This window comes from Kogia breviceps, chromosome 16 (assembly GCF_026419965.1).
Source record: "Kogia breviceps isolate mKogBre1 chromosome 16, mKogBre1 haplotype 1, whole genome shotgun sequence".
In the NCBI taxonomy this organism is placed as follows: Eukaryota; Metazoa; Chordata; class Mammalia; order Artiodactyla; family Physeteridae; genus Kogia; species Kogia breviceps.
In genome coordinates this window covers 32885855-32902523 of record NC_081325.1, presented here as the reverse complement: position 1 = coordinate 32902523, position 16669 = coordinate 32885855, and the positions used below count along the sequence as shown (strand labels likewise).

General features: G+C 34.5%; 1 protein-coding gene across 2 annotated transcripts in view; it reads left to right on the top strand.

The window, feature by feature from the left end:
• The window catches only part of DIAPH3 (diaphanous related formin 3), a 565809-nt gene that overhangs the window by 194156 nt on the left and 354984 nt on the right, over window positions 1-16669 (top strand). Inside the window, exons 10-14 of one of the 2 annotated variants that reach the window (XM_067016329.1) lie at window positions 6894-7004; window positions 7291-7409; window positions 8246-8362; window positions 12315-12433; window positions 15178-15242. In XM_067016329.1, the coding sequence (XP_066872430.1) occupies window positions 6894-7004; window positions 7291-7409; window positions 8246-8362; window positions 12315-12433; window positions 15178-15242 (531 nt within the window). The remainder of the gene's footprint in view (window positions 1-6893; window positions 7005-7290; window positions 7410-8245; window positions 8363-12314; window positions 12434-15177; window positions 15243-16669) is intronic. The other variant, XM_059042398.2, reaches the window with a different exon arrangement.

Sequence of the window (16669 nt, the reverse complement as noted above, 5' to 3'; positions counted from 1 at the left end):
GTTGCTTGTAGTAATCTCTCATAATCCTTTGTATTTCTGCAGTGTCAGTTGTTACTTTTCCTTTTCATTTCTAATTCTATTGATTTGAGTCTTCTCTCTTTTTTTCTTGATTAGTCTGACTAATGGTTTATCAATATTGTTTATCTTCTCAAAGAACCAGCTTTTAGTTTTATTGATCTTTGCTATTGTTTCCTTCATTTCTTTTTCATTTATTTCTGATCTGATATTTATGATTTCTTTCTTTGTGCTAAATTTGGGGGTTTTTTGTTCTTCTTTCTCTCATTTCTTTAGGTGCAAGTTTAGGTTGTTTATTCGAGATGTTTCCTGTTTCTTAATGTAGGATTGTATTGCTATAAACTTCCCTCTTAGAACTGCTTTTGCTGCATCCCATAGGTTTTGGGTCGTCATGTCTCCATTGTCATTTGTTTCTAGGTAGTTTTTGATTTCCTCTTTGATTTCTTCAGTGATCACTTTGTTATTAAGTAGTGTATTGTTTAGCCTCCATGTGTTTGTATTTTTTACAGATCTTTTCCTGTAATTGATATCTAGTCTCATAGCATCGTGGTCGGAAAAGATACATGATATGATTTCAGTTTTCTTAAATTTACCAAGGCTAGATTTGTGACCCAAGATATGATCTATCATGGAGAATGTTCCATGAGCACTTGAGAAAAATGTGTATTCTGTTGTTTTTGAGTGGAATGTCCTGTAAATATCATTAAGTCCATCTTGTTTAATGTATCATTTAAAACTTGTGTTTACTTTTTTATTTTCATTTTGGATGATTTGTCTATTGGTGAAAATGGGGTGTTAAAGTCCCCTACTATGATTGTGTTACTGTCGATTTCCCCTTTTATGGCTGTTAGTATTTGCCTTATGTATTGAGGTGGTCCTATGTTGGGTGCATAAATATTTACAATTGTTATATCTTCTTCATTGATTGATCCCTTGATCATTATGTAGTGTCCTTCTTTGTCTCTTGTAATAATTTTTATTTTAAAGTCTGTTTTGTCTGATATGAGAATTGCTACTCCAGCTTTCTTCTGATTTCCATTTGCATGGAATATCTTTTTCCATCCCCTCACTTTCAGTCTGTAAGTGTCCCTAGGTCTGAAGTGGGTCTCTTGTAGACAGCATATATATGGGTCTTGTTTTTGTATCCATTCAGCCAGTCTGTGTCTTTTGGTGGGAACATTTAATCCATTTACATTTAAGGTAATTATCGATAGGTATGTTCCTATTACCCTTTACTTAATTGTTTTGGGTTTGTTCTTGTAGGTCTTTTTTCCTTCTCTTGTGTTTCTTGCCTTGAGAATTTCCTTTACCATTTGTTGTAAAGCTGGTTTGGTGGTGCTGAACTCTCTCAGCTTTTGCTTGTTTGTAAAGGTTTTAATTTCTCCATCAAATCTGAATGAGAATCTTGCTGGGTAGAGTAATCTTGGTTGTAGGTTTTTCTCCTTCATCACTTTAAATATGTCCTGCCCCTCCGTTCTGGCTTGCAGAGTTTCTGCTGAAAGATCAGCTGTTAACCTTGTGGGGATTCCCTTGTGTGTTATTTGTTGTTTTTCCCTTGCTGCTTTTAATGTGTTTTCTTTGTATTTAATGTTTGATAGTTTGATTAATATGTGTTTTGGTGTGTTTCTCCTTGGATTTATCCTGTATGGGACTCTCTGTGCTTCCTGGACTTGATTAACTGTTTTCTTTCCCATATTAGGGAAGTTTTCCAGTATAATCTCTTCAAATATTTTCTGAGTCCCTTTCTTTTTCTCTCCTTCTTCTGGGACCCCTAAAATTCAATATTGGTGTATTTAATATTGTCCCTGAGGTCTCTGAGACTGTCCTCAGTTCTCTTCATTCTTTTTTCTTTATTCTGCTCTGCAGTAGTTATTTCCGCTATTTTATGTTCCAGGTCACTTATCCATTCTTCTGCCTCAGTTATTCTGCTATTGATGCCATCTAGAGTATTTTTAATTTCATTTATTGTGTTGTTCATCGTTGCTTGCTTCGTCTTTATTTCTTCTAGGTCCTTGTTAAATGTTTCTTGCATTTTCTCTATTCTGTTTCTAAGATTTTGGATCATCTTTACTATCCTTATTCTGAATACTTTTTCTGGTAGACTGCCTATTTCCTCTTCATTTGTTAGGTCTGGTGGCTTTTTACCTTGCTCCTTCATCTGCTGTGTGTTTTTCTGTCTTTTCTTTTTGCTTATCTTACTTTGTTTGGGGTCTCCTTTTTGCAGGCTGTAGGTTGGTAGTTCCTGTTGTTTTTGGTGTCTGTCCCCTGTGGCTAAGGTTGGTTCAGTGCCTTGAGTAGGTTTCCTGTTTGAGGGGACTAGTGCCTTTGTTCTGTTGGATGAGGCTGGATCTTGTCTTTCTGATGGGCAGGTCCACGTCTGGTGGTGTGTTTTGGGGTGTCTGTAGCCTTATTATGATTTTAGGCAGCCTCTCTGCTAATGGATGGGGCTGTGTTCCTGTCTTGCTAGTTGTTTGACATAGGGTGTTCAGCACTGTAGCTTGCTGGTCATTGAGTGAAGCTGGGTCTTGGTGTTGAGATGGTATCTATGGGAAATTTTCATCATTTGATATGATGTGGAGCTGGGAGGTCTCTTGTGGACCAGTGTCCTGAAGTTGGTTCTCCCACCTCAGAGGCACAGCCCTGACACCTGGCTCGAGCACCAAGAGCCTTTAATCCATGCGGCTCAGAATAAAAGGGAGAAAAAAGAAAGGAAGGAAGGAAGGATGGAAGGAAGGAAGGAACAAACGAACGAACGAACAAAGGAGATAAGATAAAGTAGGATGAAAGAAAATAAAGTTATTAAAATAAAAAATAAATAATATTTTTTAAGAAGAATAATTTTCAAAAGTAAAAAAAAACCAAGAAACAAACATAAAACAAACAAACAGAAAAAAACGGGCCGGTTAGAACCCTAGGTCAAATGGTGAAAGCAAAGCTATACAGACAAAATCTCACACAGAAGCATACACATACACACTCACAAAAAGAGAAAAAGGGGAAAAAAAATAATATATCTTGCTCCCAAAATCCACCTCCTCAATTTGGGATGATTCGTTTTCTATTCAGGTATTCCACAGATGCAGGGTACATCAAGTCGATTGTGGAGATTTAGTCCGCTGCTTCTGAGGCTGCTGGGAGAGATTTCCCTTTCTCTTCTTTGTTAGAACAACTCCTGGAGTTCAGCTTTGGATTTGGCCCTGCCTCTGTGTGTAGGTCGCCTGAGGTTGTCTGTTCTTTGCTCAGACAGGACGGGGTTAAAGGAGCAGCTGATTCGGGGGCTCTGGCTCACTCAAGCCAGGGGGAGTGAGGGGTATGGATGCGGGGCGAGCCTGTAGTGGCAGAGGCCAGCGTGACGTTGCACCAGCCTGTGGCGCATCGTGCGTTGTCCCAGGGAAGTTGTCCCTGGTTTACGGATCCTGGCAGTGGCCGGCTGCACAGGTCCCGGGAGGGGCCATGTGGATAGTGACCTGTGCTTGCACATAGGCTTCTTGGTGGCTGCAGCAGCAGGCTGAGCGTCTCATGCCCGTCTGGGGTCTGTGCTGATAGCCATGGCTCGCTGCCATTTCTCCCAACCAGTTCTTGTACCTCTTCTCTGTCTCTTTACTACTCTCTCAGTGATTCCATCTAAGATCTTGGTTTTTACATACAAATGCTATGGTAATCTTTCTCCAACTGGAGTCTCTTATATCCAATTAACTTTTCTAGTTTTTTCGATGAGGATCAATAATAGACAATATTTCCAACTTAACTTCTCCAGAACGTAAGTCCTGATCTTTTTTCCCAAGACTGTTTCCTCTGTTTGTGCTGATTTTTTTTTCTATCTTAATAAATGTCAGCCTTTGAATTGCCCAGGCAATTCAAACTGTGGATTCAATCTTGCCTCCTCTCTTTCTATAGTAGTTATTTCTGTCTTTTTCATTTCATAGCTGTATCCTTAGCACCAAGAAGTGCTTAGTAGACATCATTAACAGGCTTGGAAGGAATGAAATGCAAGAGCTAGTAAACAGAGAAGGTCTGGTGCCCAAAGATAGAACCTTCAGATAAGTTAGGATGCTCCCAGGAGGACAGAAACTCTTGTTTTCTTACCCTCATCAGTTCCAGAGGAAGGTAGCTTTTACTTGCTGTTGAAACTGTTAGTATGGCATAATTAATGCAAATTAATGGAGATCATATATGCTACATTTTTGGAACATCAAACAGAACATGGTGATTAATTCTTTATGATGAATATCACAATTTCATTATTTCCTTGAGCTTCTGTTAATGTTCTAGCATTCACTAACTAATTTCTTAAATGAATGTATGATTCCTAATGTACATTTCAATCTCAGAATTTTAAAAGCAGGATTTATCCTATTCTCCTGAAATTTGTTTCTTTCCTTGCATTTTATGTCTCTGTTAATGATCCCACCTCCTATCTAGTTGAACAACAAAGGTGGGAGGACTTGTAAATTCTTTTCTTTTGCCTCAACTGCATGTTCACCAAGCCATCAGATGTTTTTCAAATGTTGTTCAAGACCTCCTCATTGCTCAACGAAGCTACTTGTATGATAGCTTCTTAACTTGAGTCTATTACCTCTATTATCGCCGCTCCTCTGCATAAAATCCTTTATGATTTCCCCTATATCCAGCTGAGTCCGAAAGTTCTGATTTGGCACATGAAGCTGTGCCTCATCTGTCTGGCTTCATCTTTATTGAGTCCTTCCCCTGCTCTCCCACTCCTGGCCTTACAAACTGCTCAGGAACTCTGAATTCCTTGTAATTCAGCAAAAGAGCCCATATCTTTGAACATGTAAATTGCTCTGCTTTAAACATTTTGGTCCTCCTTTTCATCTGGCTGTCTCCCTATTAATCCTTAAGAGTCAGCACTGTTCCTTAGCTGTCCTTGTTTTTATTTACTGTCTCCACATTCTCATCATATACTGAACACATCTCTTACAGTACACAGTATATTTGTGTTATTGAACCTACTTATCTTCACTAGGGTAGGCAACATGTCCTATTTTACCTTTTTAGTTCCTGAGCCTTTTCTACTGTCTCTAGAAATTGAGTTATATGGGATAGATGCCAGATTGGCTCCCACTTATGCTGGTATGCTATACCAGTGTGAAATCATGTGATAAAAAATGTGTAAATGTCTCAATATATGTATTAGAAACCTAGAAGGAACTCTTTGGTCTTTACCTTGATTATAGAATTTTTTATCTGTAAGAACATAGATCAGTACATTTTACTGTATATAGACATATGTTTACATGATATAAATTAATCAAAGAGTGGTTGTAGGTCATGATAGTGGCAAATTACTGTTACAATTGGGAAGGGATCCTTAAGAATTAAATTCATTATTTCAGCTTAAGCCATCTCCTAGTTTTCCTTTTATGAAAAATTGCCTTTTAAAACGTTTCCTGGGAATAATTTGGATGATTATTTTCCCTTCTTTCTCCTCAGTTTCATGCTTATATTATTCTACACGTATCAACTTTCCATTTAGGTGATATTTGCTGCTAATTTTTATGTTGTTTATTTTTGCTGCTTTCTTTGAGTTGTCTATAATTTGCATCTTTTCCTGGAAACCTGGTGACTAATACTAATTTAATTTCTCTGAACGTAGAGAAATTAAATTAGTATGCTAATTTAATTATTTGTATGCTGTTTGAGATCTTTTAAAATGCTGAAAAAAGCATTTGTGGGTATTGGGTAATGACTGGCAAGGAAGTGGAAAGAAAGCATTTTAAACTTGACTTTCTGACATGAACTGGTTACAGCTGAGTGAACCTGTACTGGAAAGGTAGACGCCGTTTTAAGTTTTTTCTTTTTTTCTTTTAAATATGTTTTCCTTTTCCTTCTCTTGCAAGTTTTGACAGTAGAGGCATGCTGGCCAGATTTTAGTGTTTAGGTATCAAATAGAACAATTACAATATATTTCAACCAGCAGGAACTGAGACCCCTATTGGTGTCTTAATCCCAAAATGACATTTTAGATTCATATAAACCTTGCCTTAAGGGATGGAGAAAGGACAATTTAGGGAACAGCATGAGGTTAAACACATTGATCAGTAAGCTGGTCTTTCTTGTTAGATTTTGGTAGAATGTGGACTTAGAAAAATAGCATCATCAACAACAGCAAAGAATTCTTTGCTTCTCTAGAAACAACCTCTTTTGCTTCCATTATATAGATTTTGGATAATGAAAGATATAATTCAGCCAGGGATTTTTAAAAAAGGAGATCCATGTTGAAAGTTGGAGTGTTAAATATGAATGGGAAAATACAGCGATTTTTAATTTTCATCTTTTAAGTTATATACTAAAGCATTTAGTTAGCTATGTTATTTCTTTATGTCTTCTTAATAAGCATAACACACAGTAAGCTGAATTTTTGTCAAAGTGTAGGAACCATTGCCTGATAAGTTAACTTCTAGTAATTAGCTGTGCAATGTTCATAATATAATTTTTGGTTATAACAACCCCATTAACTAGTTTCAAGCCTTTGTTAACTCTTGTTGACTTAAAGTCTTTGGGTTCCTCTTGATGAATGGGAAATTATTTTAGTATCCTATTTTCGGATAGGATCTATCTAAGGATATTTATAGTTTTTCAACTAGTGTGTGTTCAGTTTATGACTTATGTGTATGGAATGATATTTTTGGATAAGAACTTAACTTTTGGTTGGAGTGAATTAAAAATTCCACTGAAACTATATTTCTTGTCTAATTTATAATTGACTAAAATATTTTACATACAAATTATTGTTTTAATAGACTCACCTGTGAAAGAAGATATTTGATAATACTTGGAACACAGCCTTGATGTTTCAGTTCTATTACTCCTTTAATGTCAGAATCCAAGTCTAAGTCTTGCTGTGTAATTTATTGTAGGTAGCATGTATGCAGCTTATCAATGCCCTTGTTACATCTCCTGATGATTTGGACTTCAGGCTTCACATCAGAAATGAATTTATGCGTTGTGGATTGAAAGAGATATTGCCAGTAAGTGCCCTGCAGTCTCCTTATTAATATTTAAATTAGAGAAGTACTTGAGTAGGGGGAAATTTAGATTAATTACCTTCAAGAATAATTTATCTGTGGGAAAAAAGGCTTGAGTATAAAATCTATTTTTGAAATAGATGATAAGGTTTGAGTATTATTTAACACTTTAAGTGTTTGAATGCTGTAAATCAAGTTGAATTGTTGGTTTATTGTTTATGTTTTTCATTAATTTTTTGCATTGTTAAAAACAAAACCATTCCTTATAATTCCTATTTAATATCTCTAGAATTTAAAACGTATTAAGAATGATGGCCTGGATATCCAACTTAAAGTCTTTGACGAGCATAAGGAAGAAGATTTGATTGAGTTCTTCCATCGCCTCGAAGATGTTAGAGCTGAACTTGAATATCCTTTTGTTCTGAAGTCTAATCAAATATGTAAAATTACTGCTAACCCTTAAACAGCCCCCACCCCATAAAATATTAAACTTCTGAAGCCATTTCTAGATAAACAATATAAAATCAAACCTTTATTGAATCAGAAGGATGTTTGTATAAACCTTTTTTATTTTATTAGTTTACGTGTGTTTTTGTGAATCCATGCATATGCAAATGGATGTTACAATCTACAAATGGATGCTTTTTAGACAAGCCTCTTATGTATACATGTACACTCTGTTCTTTTTGTTTGGCACCTCCCCTCCCCCTAGTGCCTTCATCATTAGGAATAGGTGCCCTTAGCCTGCTGGTAAGTTCCTACCCTGTACCTTGGGTGTATCCTCATATGGGCCTTTGTTAATTCTGTGCCTCTGCAGATATCTGTGCTTGTCCAGAGATCTGCCACCTTTCTGCCTTCCACTGGGGCTGCTCCATGGTAGGTAATGCCTGGCACCAGCCCTCTTGGTCAGGGCTCCCCCAGAACCCAAAGACTTCCTTCACAACCAGCTGCCCACTACTCTTTCTGCCAGCAGTATCTTGGCTCAAGAGAGGAATATTGGTTGGAGTTGATTGTGGAGGAGAAGCCAGGAAGTGTCAGGTCAAGTTGTCATTTGCACATAGTTTTCCCTCTATTCTCATTCCTAACTACATGTGTTTTATTATATGCTGGGTATATATGATGCCTATTTTAGGCTAAGATACACAATAATCTTTCGAAGCCTTACAGAGCAGATTCCGTGTCACATTATTGCAGTTGTTCGGTATAGAGGATAAATAAATCCACATATTTCTTAATCAGTTTACTGAAGCGAATGATCTTCACAACATGGTGTGGAACACAGTTAAGGAAACCAGAGCCGAGGGATATTTCATTTCAATTCTGCAGCATCTTTTGCTGATTCGAAATGATTATTTTATAAGGTAAGAGGAAGCTATATTCTAATATTTTGTTTCACTAATAAAATTATATTAATTGTGAAATTCACCTGATGTTTGATTTGTGCAAGCAAATATTTTTAAGTTTTGTATTTCTTTCATAATATTGATTCATAGAATGCACTGTTTCCTCTGGGCATATATTTAGGTAGAAGATGGTATAAAATGATATTACTATTACTTTCTAAGCTCCAGCAGATTCTTGGTTACAACTTTTCAGCTGAATAAAAATGCAAACTAGCAACAAATTACTAGTTTACTGCCTGATGAATAATGTTTTCTGGTTAGTCCCTAGGCATTAGGAATGGCAGATACTAAACATCACTTTTATTAGTGTTTAAGTAGCTATCAAGTTCCTTAATAATACAGTTGTGTTTAATGTTGCTAATGTATCAGAAAGCTAGACAAATGACCTTTTAAGTTTGATTATATCCTAGACATCTCGAGCATAACAAATTGTTTAAAGAAAATAATTGTTTATCCATGTATATCTGTAGTTATACATGGATAGTAACATTTAAGCTGCTGGATTGTTATGAAGATTAAAATGGTAACATGAGTGAGACTCCTAGCCAAATATCTGGCATATGGTGTATGCTCAATAAATGTTCTCTATACCCTCTTAACTCTTTTATTACTTTTTAATGAAGGAAGCTGAGATCTTTGAATATAAAACCATTTTGGTCACCTTTAATTTTGCTGAAATTTTATTCTCAAATACTATGGGTAGTATATCTTTTCTTACTGTGATTTCAAGTAGAAGGAGTTGCTAGACAGTCTCATTCAGTCTGTGTCCTCTAGGTGATGTCAGAGGGTACAATTTACGTTTTGGATGTACCTTACAAGTGAATAGAATAAAAGTCTAAACATGGTAAAACTTTAGGTTCTTCTAGATGAGTACAGATCATCCACCCTACCTCTTTCCTTTGTAGAATTGGGAAATCCTAGTGGTATTCTAAAATAGAGTTCAGGAACCTGTTTTGAGACTTCATTTGTTTCTTTCTCATATTTTGTTAAAATAAGACACTTTAAATATTTAACCACTTTATAAATGCTAGATAAAAAATACTAATATTTGATTAATAATATTTTTAAGTATCATACATACCCCACTAATTGTAATTCTGTACTCCTGAAGATTTACCTAAAAATAAACTTGGAACTTCCATTTATTCTAAAGTAGCCCCAACCTTTTCTTGATACCTGTGTGGCTGGTCCTGTCAACCTCTGATTTTTTGCCGCTTGAATTTCCAAGAATTTAAGACTGCTGTTTGCTTTCGAAGTGTTGAGTGTGTCTACAGTGTTACAAAGGGGGTTATTTAATCCCTTCATCTGTGTTCCGGGGAGCATGTGGTTGTGTCTAACTTCAAAACAGATTAAAAAGCACAACTGTAATGGGGCACACTCAGGCGAGCTTTTCCCTTTAGTGGAATCAAGAGTCTAAAGAAATATTACATTGTTGCATTACCAAAGTGACATTAGTGAGGCATAGAAGTTCATCTAGTTTGGTCATTTTTTGAGTAGCACCTTTTGAGTTTGATACTCTTCTATGTTGCCTTCTTTCTTGGCTCTTTGAGCCTGATGCCCTTGGTCTCTGTTCCAGATATGGTTGCTATGAAGGCAGAATTCTTCCCATGACTGCTGTAGTGAATATGACCCCATCGATTCTTTCCTATGTTCCAAAATTCTCAGTTATTTATTACTATTATTGTTGTGGTTGATTCTTATAGTGAGTATACATTTATTACAAGATAGAGTCAGAATTGTGGTCACTTAATATATTTATTATATATTCATCCTTTTAATTAACATATAGTAAATTTTACTCTTTTTGCTGTGTAGTCCAAGATTCTTAAATCTTGTTCTTTCGGTTTTACCTTCATTTTTTAGTTTTACTACCTCAAATGGACCTAGATTTCACCTTTCAGAAATATTCAGTTATCTGAAATTTTCAACTGATGAACATTTAAAATTAAAATTGACATTAATAAATACAATTTTTGAAGTTTTTTATAAGTTAATTTTCATTGTAGAATGCAAAATATTGTCATTTAAAATAATTAGTGGATAGGAAAATTAAAATCTTTGCTTACTTTCACATCTGGAAGAAAAGGAAATTTTACTGAAATGGAACTCAATTGGAGAATGTACATCAAAGGTCCCCAAGAAAAATCCAGTGCTGTGAGATAACTGGAAGGTGGATAGAAGATCAAATTCAATTCTGTAACAAATTATTAATGGCTTATTCTGTGCAAAATAGCATGTTAGCTGGATGTGCATGGGAGATAATTTCTGATATTTGGTAAAAAAAAACTGCAGAGAAAGTGAAGGTGATTTCAAAATATTCTCCAACAAAAATGACTTTTATTAATGAAGTAATGACATTTATGTTTATCCCTTAATTAGGTTGTTTACATATTCCTTTGACATATTCACTACCTTACCAATATCACTCATAGAGATTATTTTCTAGATTTACATTTCTAGAATCCAGAAGTACATTGTTCTTTACTAGTATTGCCTTACTGAAAGAGTTTTTGCATGAATTTTCAGCTACATTATAAATGAGCTCATAATTTAGGGTGGTGGAAGTGAGAAAACAATGACATTATGTTTTTTTTAAAAAATTACACACAATAGCTTGTGTTAATTTAAGCCATGTTTTTATTAAAACAACATCAAGATAACATTAAATAAGAGTAAAGGGACAGAGTGCATCATCTCAGTTTTTAAATGTGATAGATAGAAACGTGTGTGCAATTTATGTACCTCAAGTGTAAATGTGGTTATTATAGCTAAAATATTAGGGAATGGGAGATTATTTCATTGAAAGAAGTTGAGGACATTGAGGAAAGCATTGATAATACCTTCTTGCTTTAATCTGTATCCAAGAACACTATGTCTTGAATATTTTTACTCTATGACAATTAATGAACATTGTCTTATTTGCTAATGTTAAGCTGTGGTGAATTTTATTCAGCATAATGGATGGTTTATTAGGTACCAGGTAAATAGGACCAGGGCAGTAGGTCATAGTATACAGGGAAGGAAATCTCAAGTAGCTGGAGGCATCGTCACATATGTGGTGAGAAGGGGTTGGAGAGGAAAACTATGCAAAAAGTCATTGAGAAGAAATAGTCCTAAGTGGTGGTTCGGATGGAGGACTGTACTCCTTAGAATATTACCCACCCTCTCTATCACTCTCTCTATCACTGTAGTTTGGTTTTGTTTGTAAAATCTTCTGGATATTTCTTTCACCTTTGTTGGCTTGAGTTTTTAAGGGATGTTTTTTAGCTTATTACTAACACAGGTGGATTGAACTTAATTGTACTAACACATGAAACCTATTTGGGGATTTTAATTAAATTTAAAATTTGGACAAAAATTGTTATACTGAATTTTCCTAGCTCTCTTTTGAGTAAGGAACATTCATATGATATTGTTTATAATTCACAGTATCACAAACATTCTAAAAACAGTGAACTGTATGGTTTTAAGAACTTTCCAGATAATTTTTTAGAAAATATATCTTTTGGTTTGTATTAATAAAATGAATTAATGGTAGCTTTTTCAGTATGGTACAGTGATACATTGATGATCTCTGCTGAGGACTGCTTTTAAGTACATATCACTTCATTTTAATATTCTCTTTCTTACTGACTACTAATTAAGTCAAGATTCTGACTTTTGTAAGAAAATGATCTTTAAAGCACACTGTATTTATAGCTAAAAGATCATAAAAAATATAATGTGTTAAAATCATTAGAAGGAAAGTGGCAGTTGTATTTACTCTCACTCCCATGTTAAATCTATATGTCAGCTGTTGAAACTATACAATTTGTATATTATTGAACTAGAAATCAAGCTACTGAAATATTTTGTTTTGATGTAAAGTTACACTAATAGAGTGTACATTTATTCTTTTCCTTGGTTCTAGGCAACAGTACTTCAAATTAATTGATGAGTGTGTATCCCAGATTGTACTGCATAGAGATGGGATGGATCCAGACTTCACATATCGAAAAAGACTAGACTTAGATTTAAGTCAGTTTGTTGGTGAGTGTTTCTCTGTTATTTAAAAGGAAATACCTTATGTCCCTTACCCATGGGTTAGTGCTAGAGTGTTGTTTCTCACAGTGTGGCCTGTAGACTCCAGAGGGTCCTGGATACCTTTTCAGGAGGTCCTAATAGTCAAAACTATTTTCATAACAATACTGAGACAGTTATTTGCCATTTTTACTCTGTTGATATTTTCAGAGCAATATTGGGAAAACTGCTGGTACTTTGTTGTGAATCAAGGCAGTGGCACCAAACTGTGTTAGTAGCCATGGGATTCTTTATTCTCAGTAAAACAAAAGAAATGAAACAAAAAAAGTGCCATTTTTTATTTAAGAATGTTCTTGATAAAGAACTAAAAAAATGTTAATTTTATTAAATATTTACCTTTGCACACACATCATTGCAATATTCTGTGTGAATATATTCAATCAATATATTGTGTGTGTGAATCACTTGTGCTGCAAACCAGAGTCCAATAGGAAATACTTGTGTAATCGTCTGAGTTGCCAGCTGAAATGCCTGATTTTTTTTTTTTTTAACTTTGAAAAAAGGATTGTCATACAAATTGTGGCTACTCAGATGTGAGTGTTTGGCACACACTTTCCTAAAAATGAAATAAAATGTGTCTGTAACTTCAATGAAAATGATAAAATATGTTACCAATGATAAAATTGGAATATTCAAGTAAATATTTGAGTTTTGGAAAACTTGTACTTGCTACCATCATCTTGGCAGCTTTGCAGTTCTAAATTTTTTTCTGATGAGATCAGTGGTGGTATTACCCTATCTGATTATTTTGATATTGTATGATGAGATGTGTCACCATCTGGAGGATCTGCATGACTGCAAACCACTCTTTCCCAAATGACCAGGGCTTGTTGTGTCTAAATGATTTAAAAGTAACAGAGTACAAAATGGTCATTGACATCATACCTGATTCCACATTGTAACTAATGTTTAAGAAGTTACCATATGTCAAATCTTGGTTTAGCTTTAAAAAGAAATATCTTATTCTTTGCGTGAAGTTGTTTTTTCTTCATATAATATTTGAGTTCAGGAAGAAGTGTGGAATGTATAGAATGAGAAAGGAGTAGATAATACTAGTGAGACTTATAAAGTGAATACTTGTTTCTCTCTGCAGGAGAGAAGAAATTAGGAGTTCCTGGGGATGGGAGGGACATAGAAATGAAGAAAAATATGCTCTAAATATGTAGCAAACTAAAATGTGGAATGATTCTGAATAGTGTCTGAAGAGAATACTTTTTCTACCTGGACATTAGGAATATTTTTTCTTGAGTAGGTGAGAGGTTTTGACATTGAATTCTTGAGAAGGAAATACTATATAATCTTTGAATACTTCTTGGCTATATAAGTGAAACATGTTACATAGTTATAGTAAGTTCATTGTGTTTATTTATTGTAAATGTTTAGAATAAACTTATGGACACAATGCAGAAGACTTAAATACAGAAGAGAGTGTCCCTGTATTTACACGTTTAGGTGAGAGAAGACAGTAGGGGAGATACATATTGGAAAGTATAGGGCACAGATAACTCCATATATTAAAAGAGGGATTCAAGAGATCCTGTCTGTGCAACAAGAATCAGAGGATTAAGTATTAATTTAGTGCTACAGAGCCAGCCAAATGAAAGTAAAATTATCAGAAATTGGGATTAGATGGGAAACATTGTTTTCTTATTTCATAGTAGGAAGTTGTCTATAATGTCCTAAATAGTTAAATCAGAAAATAATGGTGTACACACTTTATTTAGAGTTAGGAAGCTAACCACCAGAGCTGTAAGAGGAAGCATTTAGGAAGCGGGACTGAGTTTTGGATGCATTGATTTGGTTGACTTTTGCTTCTCCTAACTTGTTCTGTGGTATATTTTCTTAAACCATGTTCATTATTACTTTCATTAAAAAAAGAAAGAAGGGATATAGTACATTCATGAGACATCCATAATGAATTCATTCATTATATGAATTACTTCTCCTGCAAAGTATCCCATCATGTGGATACATATCAGAGCTTATTAGTCAGTCTATTATTGGTGGACATTTATGTTATTTTCAGTTTTTTGCTAACATAATATTTTAATGAATATTCTTGCTTAAAGGCAAAGTCCTAGAAATACATTACTGGGTGAAAGAAAATATTAATTTTAAGTTTTAGTACATATTGTATAGTTTCTCATCAGCAAATTCCTTAATTATACTTCCACTGTTTTTAGGAGAGTAGGGTTCCCTGTGCTATCTCCAATACTTGACATTAGGGATCATTTAATCTTTGCTTATTTTTCATGAAAACTTTTTATATTTTCATATTACTAGGGAAAATCAAGTATCTGTTCTTACGATTTAGCAATTTTTAATTTTTTTATTCCTAATTTTCGGCTCATTACTATTGCACATTTTCCTAGTTGGTATTGAGTATCCTCTTCTCTTTTTTCAAAATATTTATGAATTGAGGATAGCAACCTTTCAGCATTGTATGTTACAGTTGAACTCCCTCCTCCTTTTGCCTAATACAAGCTTAGAATTGTAATTGGGTTTATCTTTCTCCTTATATTTTGTGACCTTGGTATCATGCTTAGAAAATCCTTCTCCATTCCAACATTATGTTTCACCATTTTGTTTATTTTATTACTGACACTATTTCTAATTTTTCTCTATGATTTTTTTCTTTCTAAACTTTTAAAGTAACAATGAATTTAAGAAAAATTTTGTCATTGCAATTTTAGATATTTGCATAGATCAGGTGAAACTAGAAGAGTTTGAAGAGAAAGCATCAGAACTTAACAAGAAAGTAAGTAATTTGACTAACTTTGCAAGACTATATGGGGGCTCCTGCAGCTCTGCTTCTGCCTCATGGACTCTGTGCCTTCTTCTCACTTCCTTCTTTACCTCCTTCAGGTATTTTCACAAATGCCATTTTCACAAATGCCAAGGACTTCCTGGACCATTATATTTAAACATTTAAACTCCCCAGTCCCAACTCTGACCCTCCCTGTGCTTCTTTTCTTGTTTTTTCTACTTTTGTATTTATCACCATCTGACATGTTGCATCATTTAGGTATCTGTGTGTGTATATGCAAATGTCTTGTCTATTTCTCCCTCTGGAATAAACTTTATGAGGGATTTGTGTTTGCTTTATTCACTATCCTGGCACCTAGAACAATTCCTGGACTGAGAACTAAAACATATTCTTTGAATGAGTTGAATGAATAAATGATTGACAATGTACAGAGTCAACATTTTAAGATTGGAGTATTTCTCAAGATACCATATAATTTAGGCCCTTAAAATTGAAATTATGTCTAAAAATTTTAAGAGAAAAATTTTAACTTGCTTTCTGTTTTGATTAAAGTTACTTCATTAGACTAAGTGGAACCACATAAAATTGTCATTTTCATAGATAAAAAGTATTGAATGTCAGCAGTTGCATTTGTTTCTGGCCAATAGTATTGCTGACCATCTAGCCATTCCCCAGTTTTCTTTAAGGTAGTGTTTTGTGCTTTTATCTCTACTTAATGGGTATCTATTAGACTTTTTCTCTTTTTAAAATTTTACTTTTAAATTTTATAATTATTTTTTGTTGTTGGATTCTTTACATTTTAAGTAGTCACTCTGATTTGAATTCTTAGGGCTGGTTCCTCATATTCAAGGAATCATGGTAATTACTGCTACCACCACCTCAATGAACACATACAAAAGGAACATTTACACTGAGTTAGGCACTATGCCAGAGAGTCTACATTTTTGATGCGTCAGGCCCTACATGAACCTTGAGAGAATTGTACATTTTTTATAGACTTTTAAGATAAAACATAACTTGCAAATGGTAGACACTTTCATAAGTTATTTGTAACTTATGAAAAACTTTGTAAGTATCCTGTCCAAGAAGTCTTAAGTTTCACCAAATACTTAGTGAGAGGATATTATCTCCCAGGCCTTTGGCTGCAGGCTTGGATTACAGCTGTGGATATGATATCGCCATTGCTGTGAAGCAACTAAGTTTACAGGGGGAAACACATTAATAGATCCTATAAATTAAGTGTCATAAGTGTTCCAGTTGATAGATGTTTGTGTTGTATGGTGACCTTTCACCCCACTGACTCTGTATTCCAAGCTCAGTAAATACTTCAATTCATTGTGGGAAAGTAGTAGCAAACTTTCGAGTGTTTGATTTGAATGCATCCTAGATAGTTTAAATTTTCTTTTTTTTAAACATCT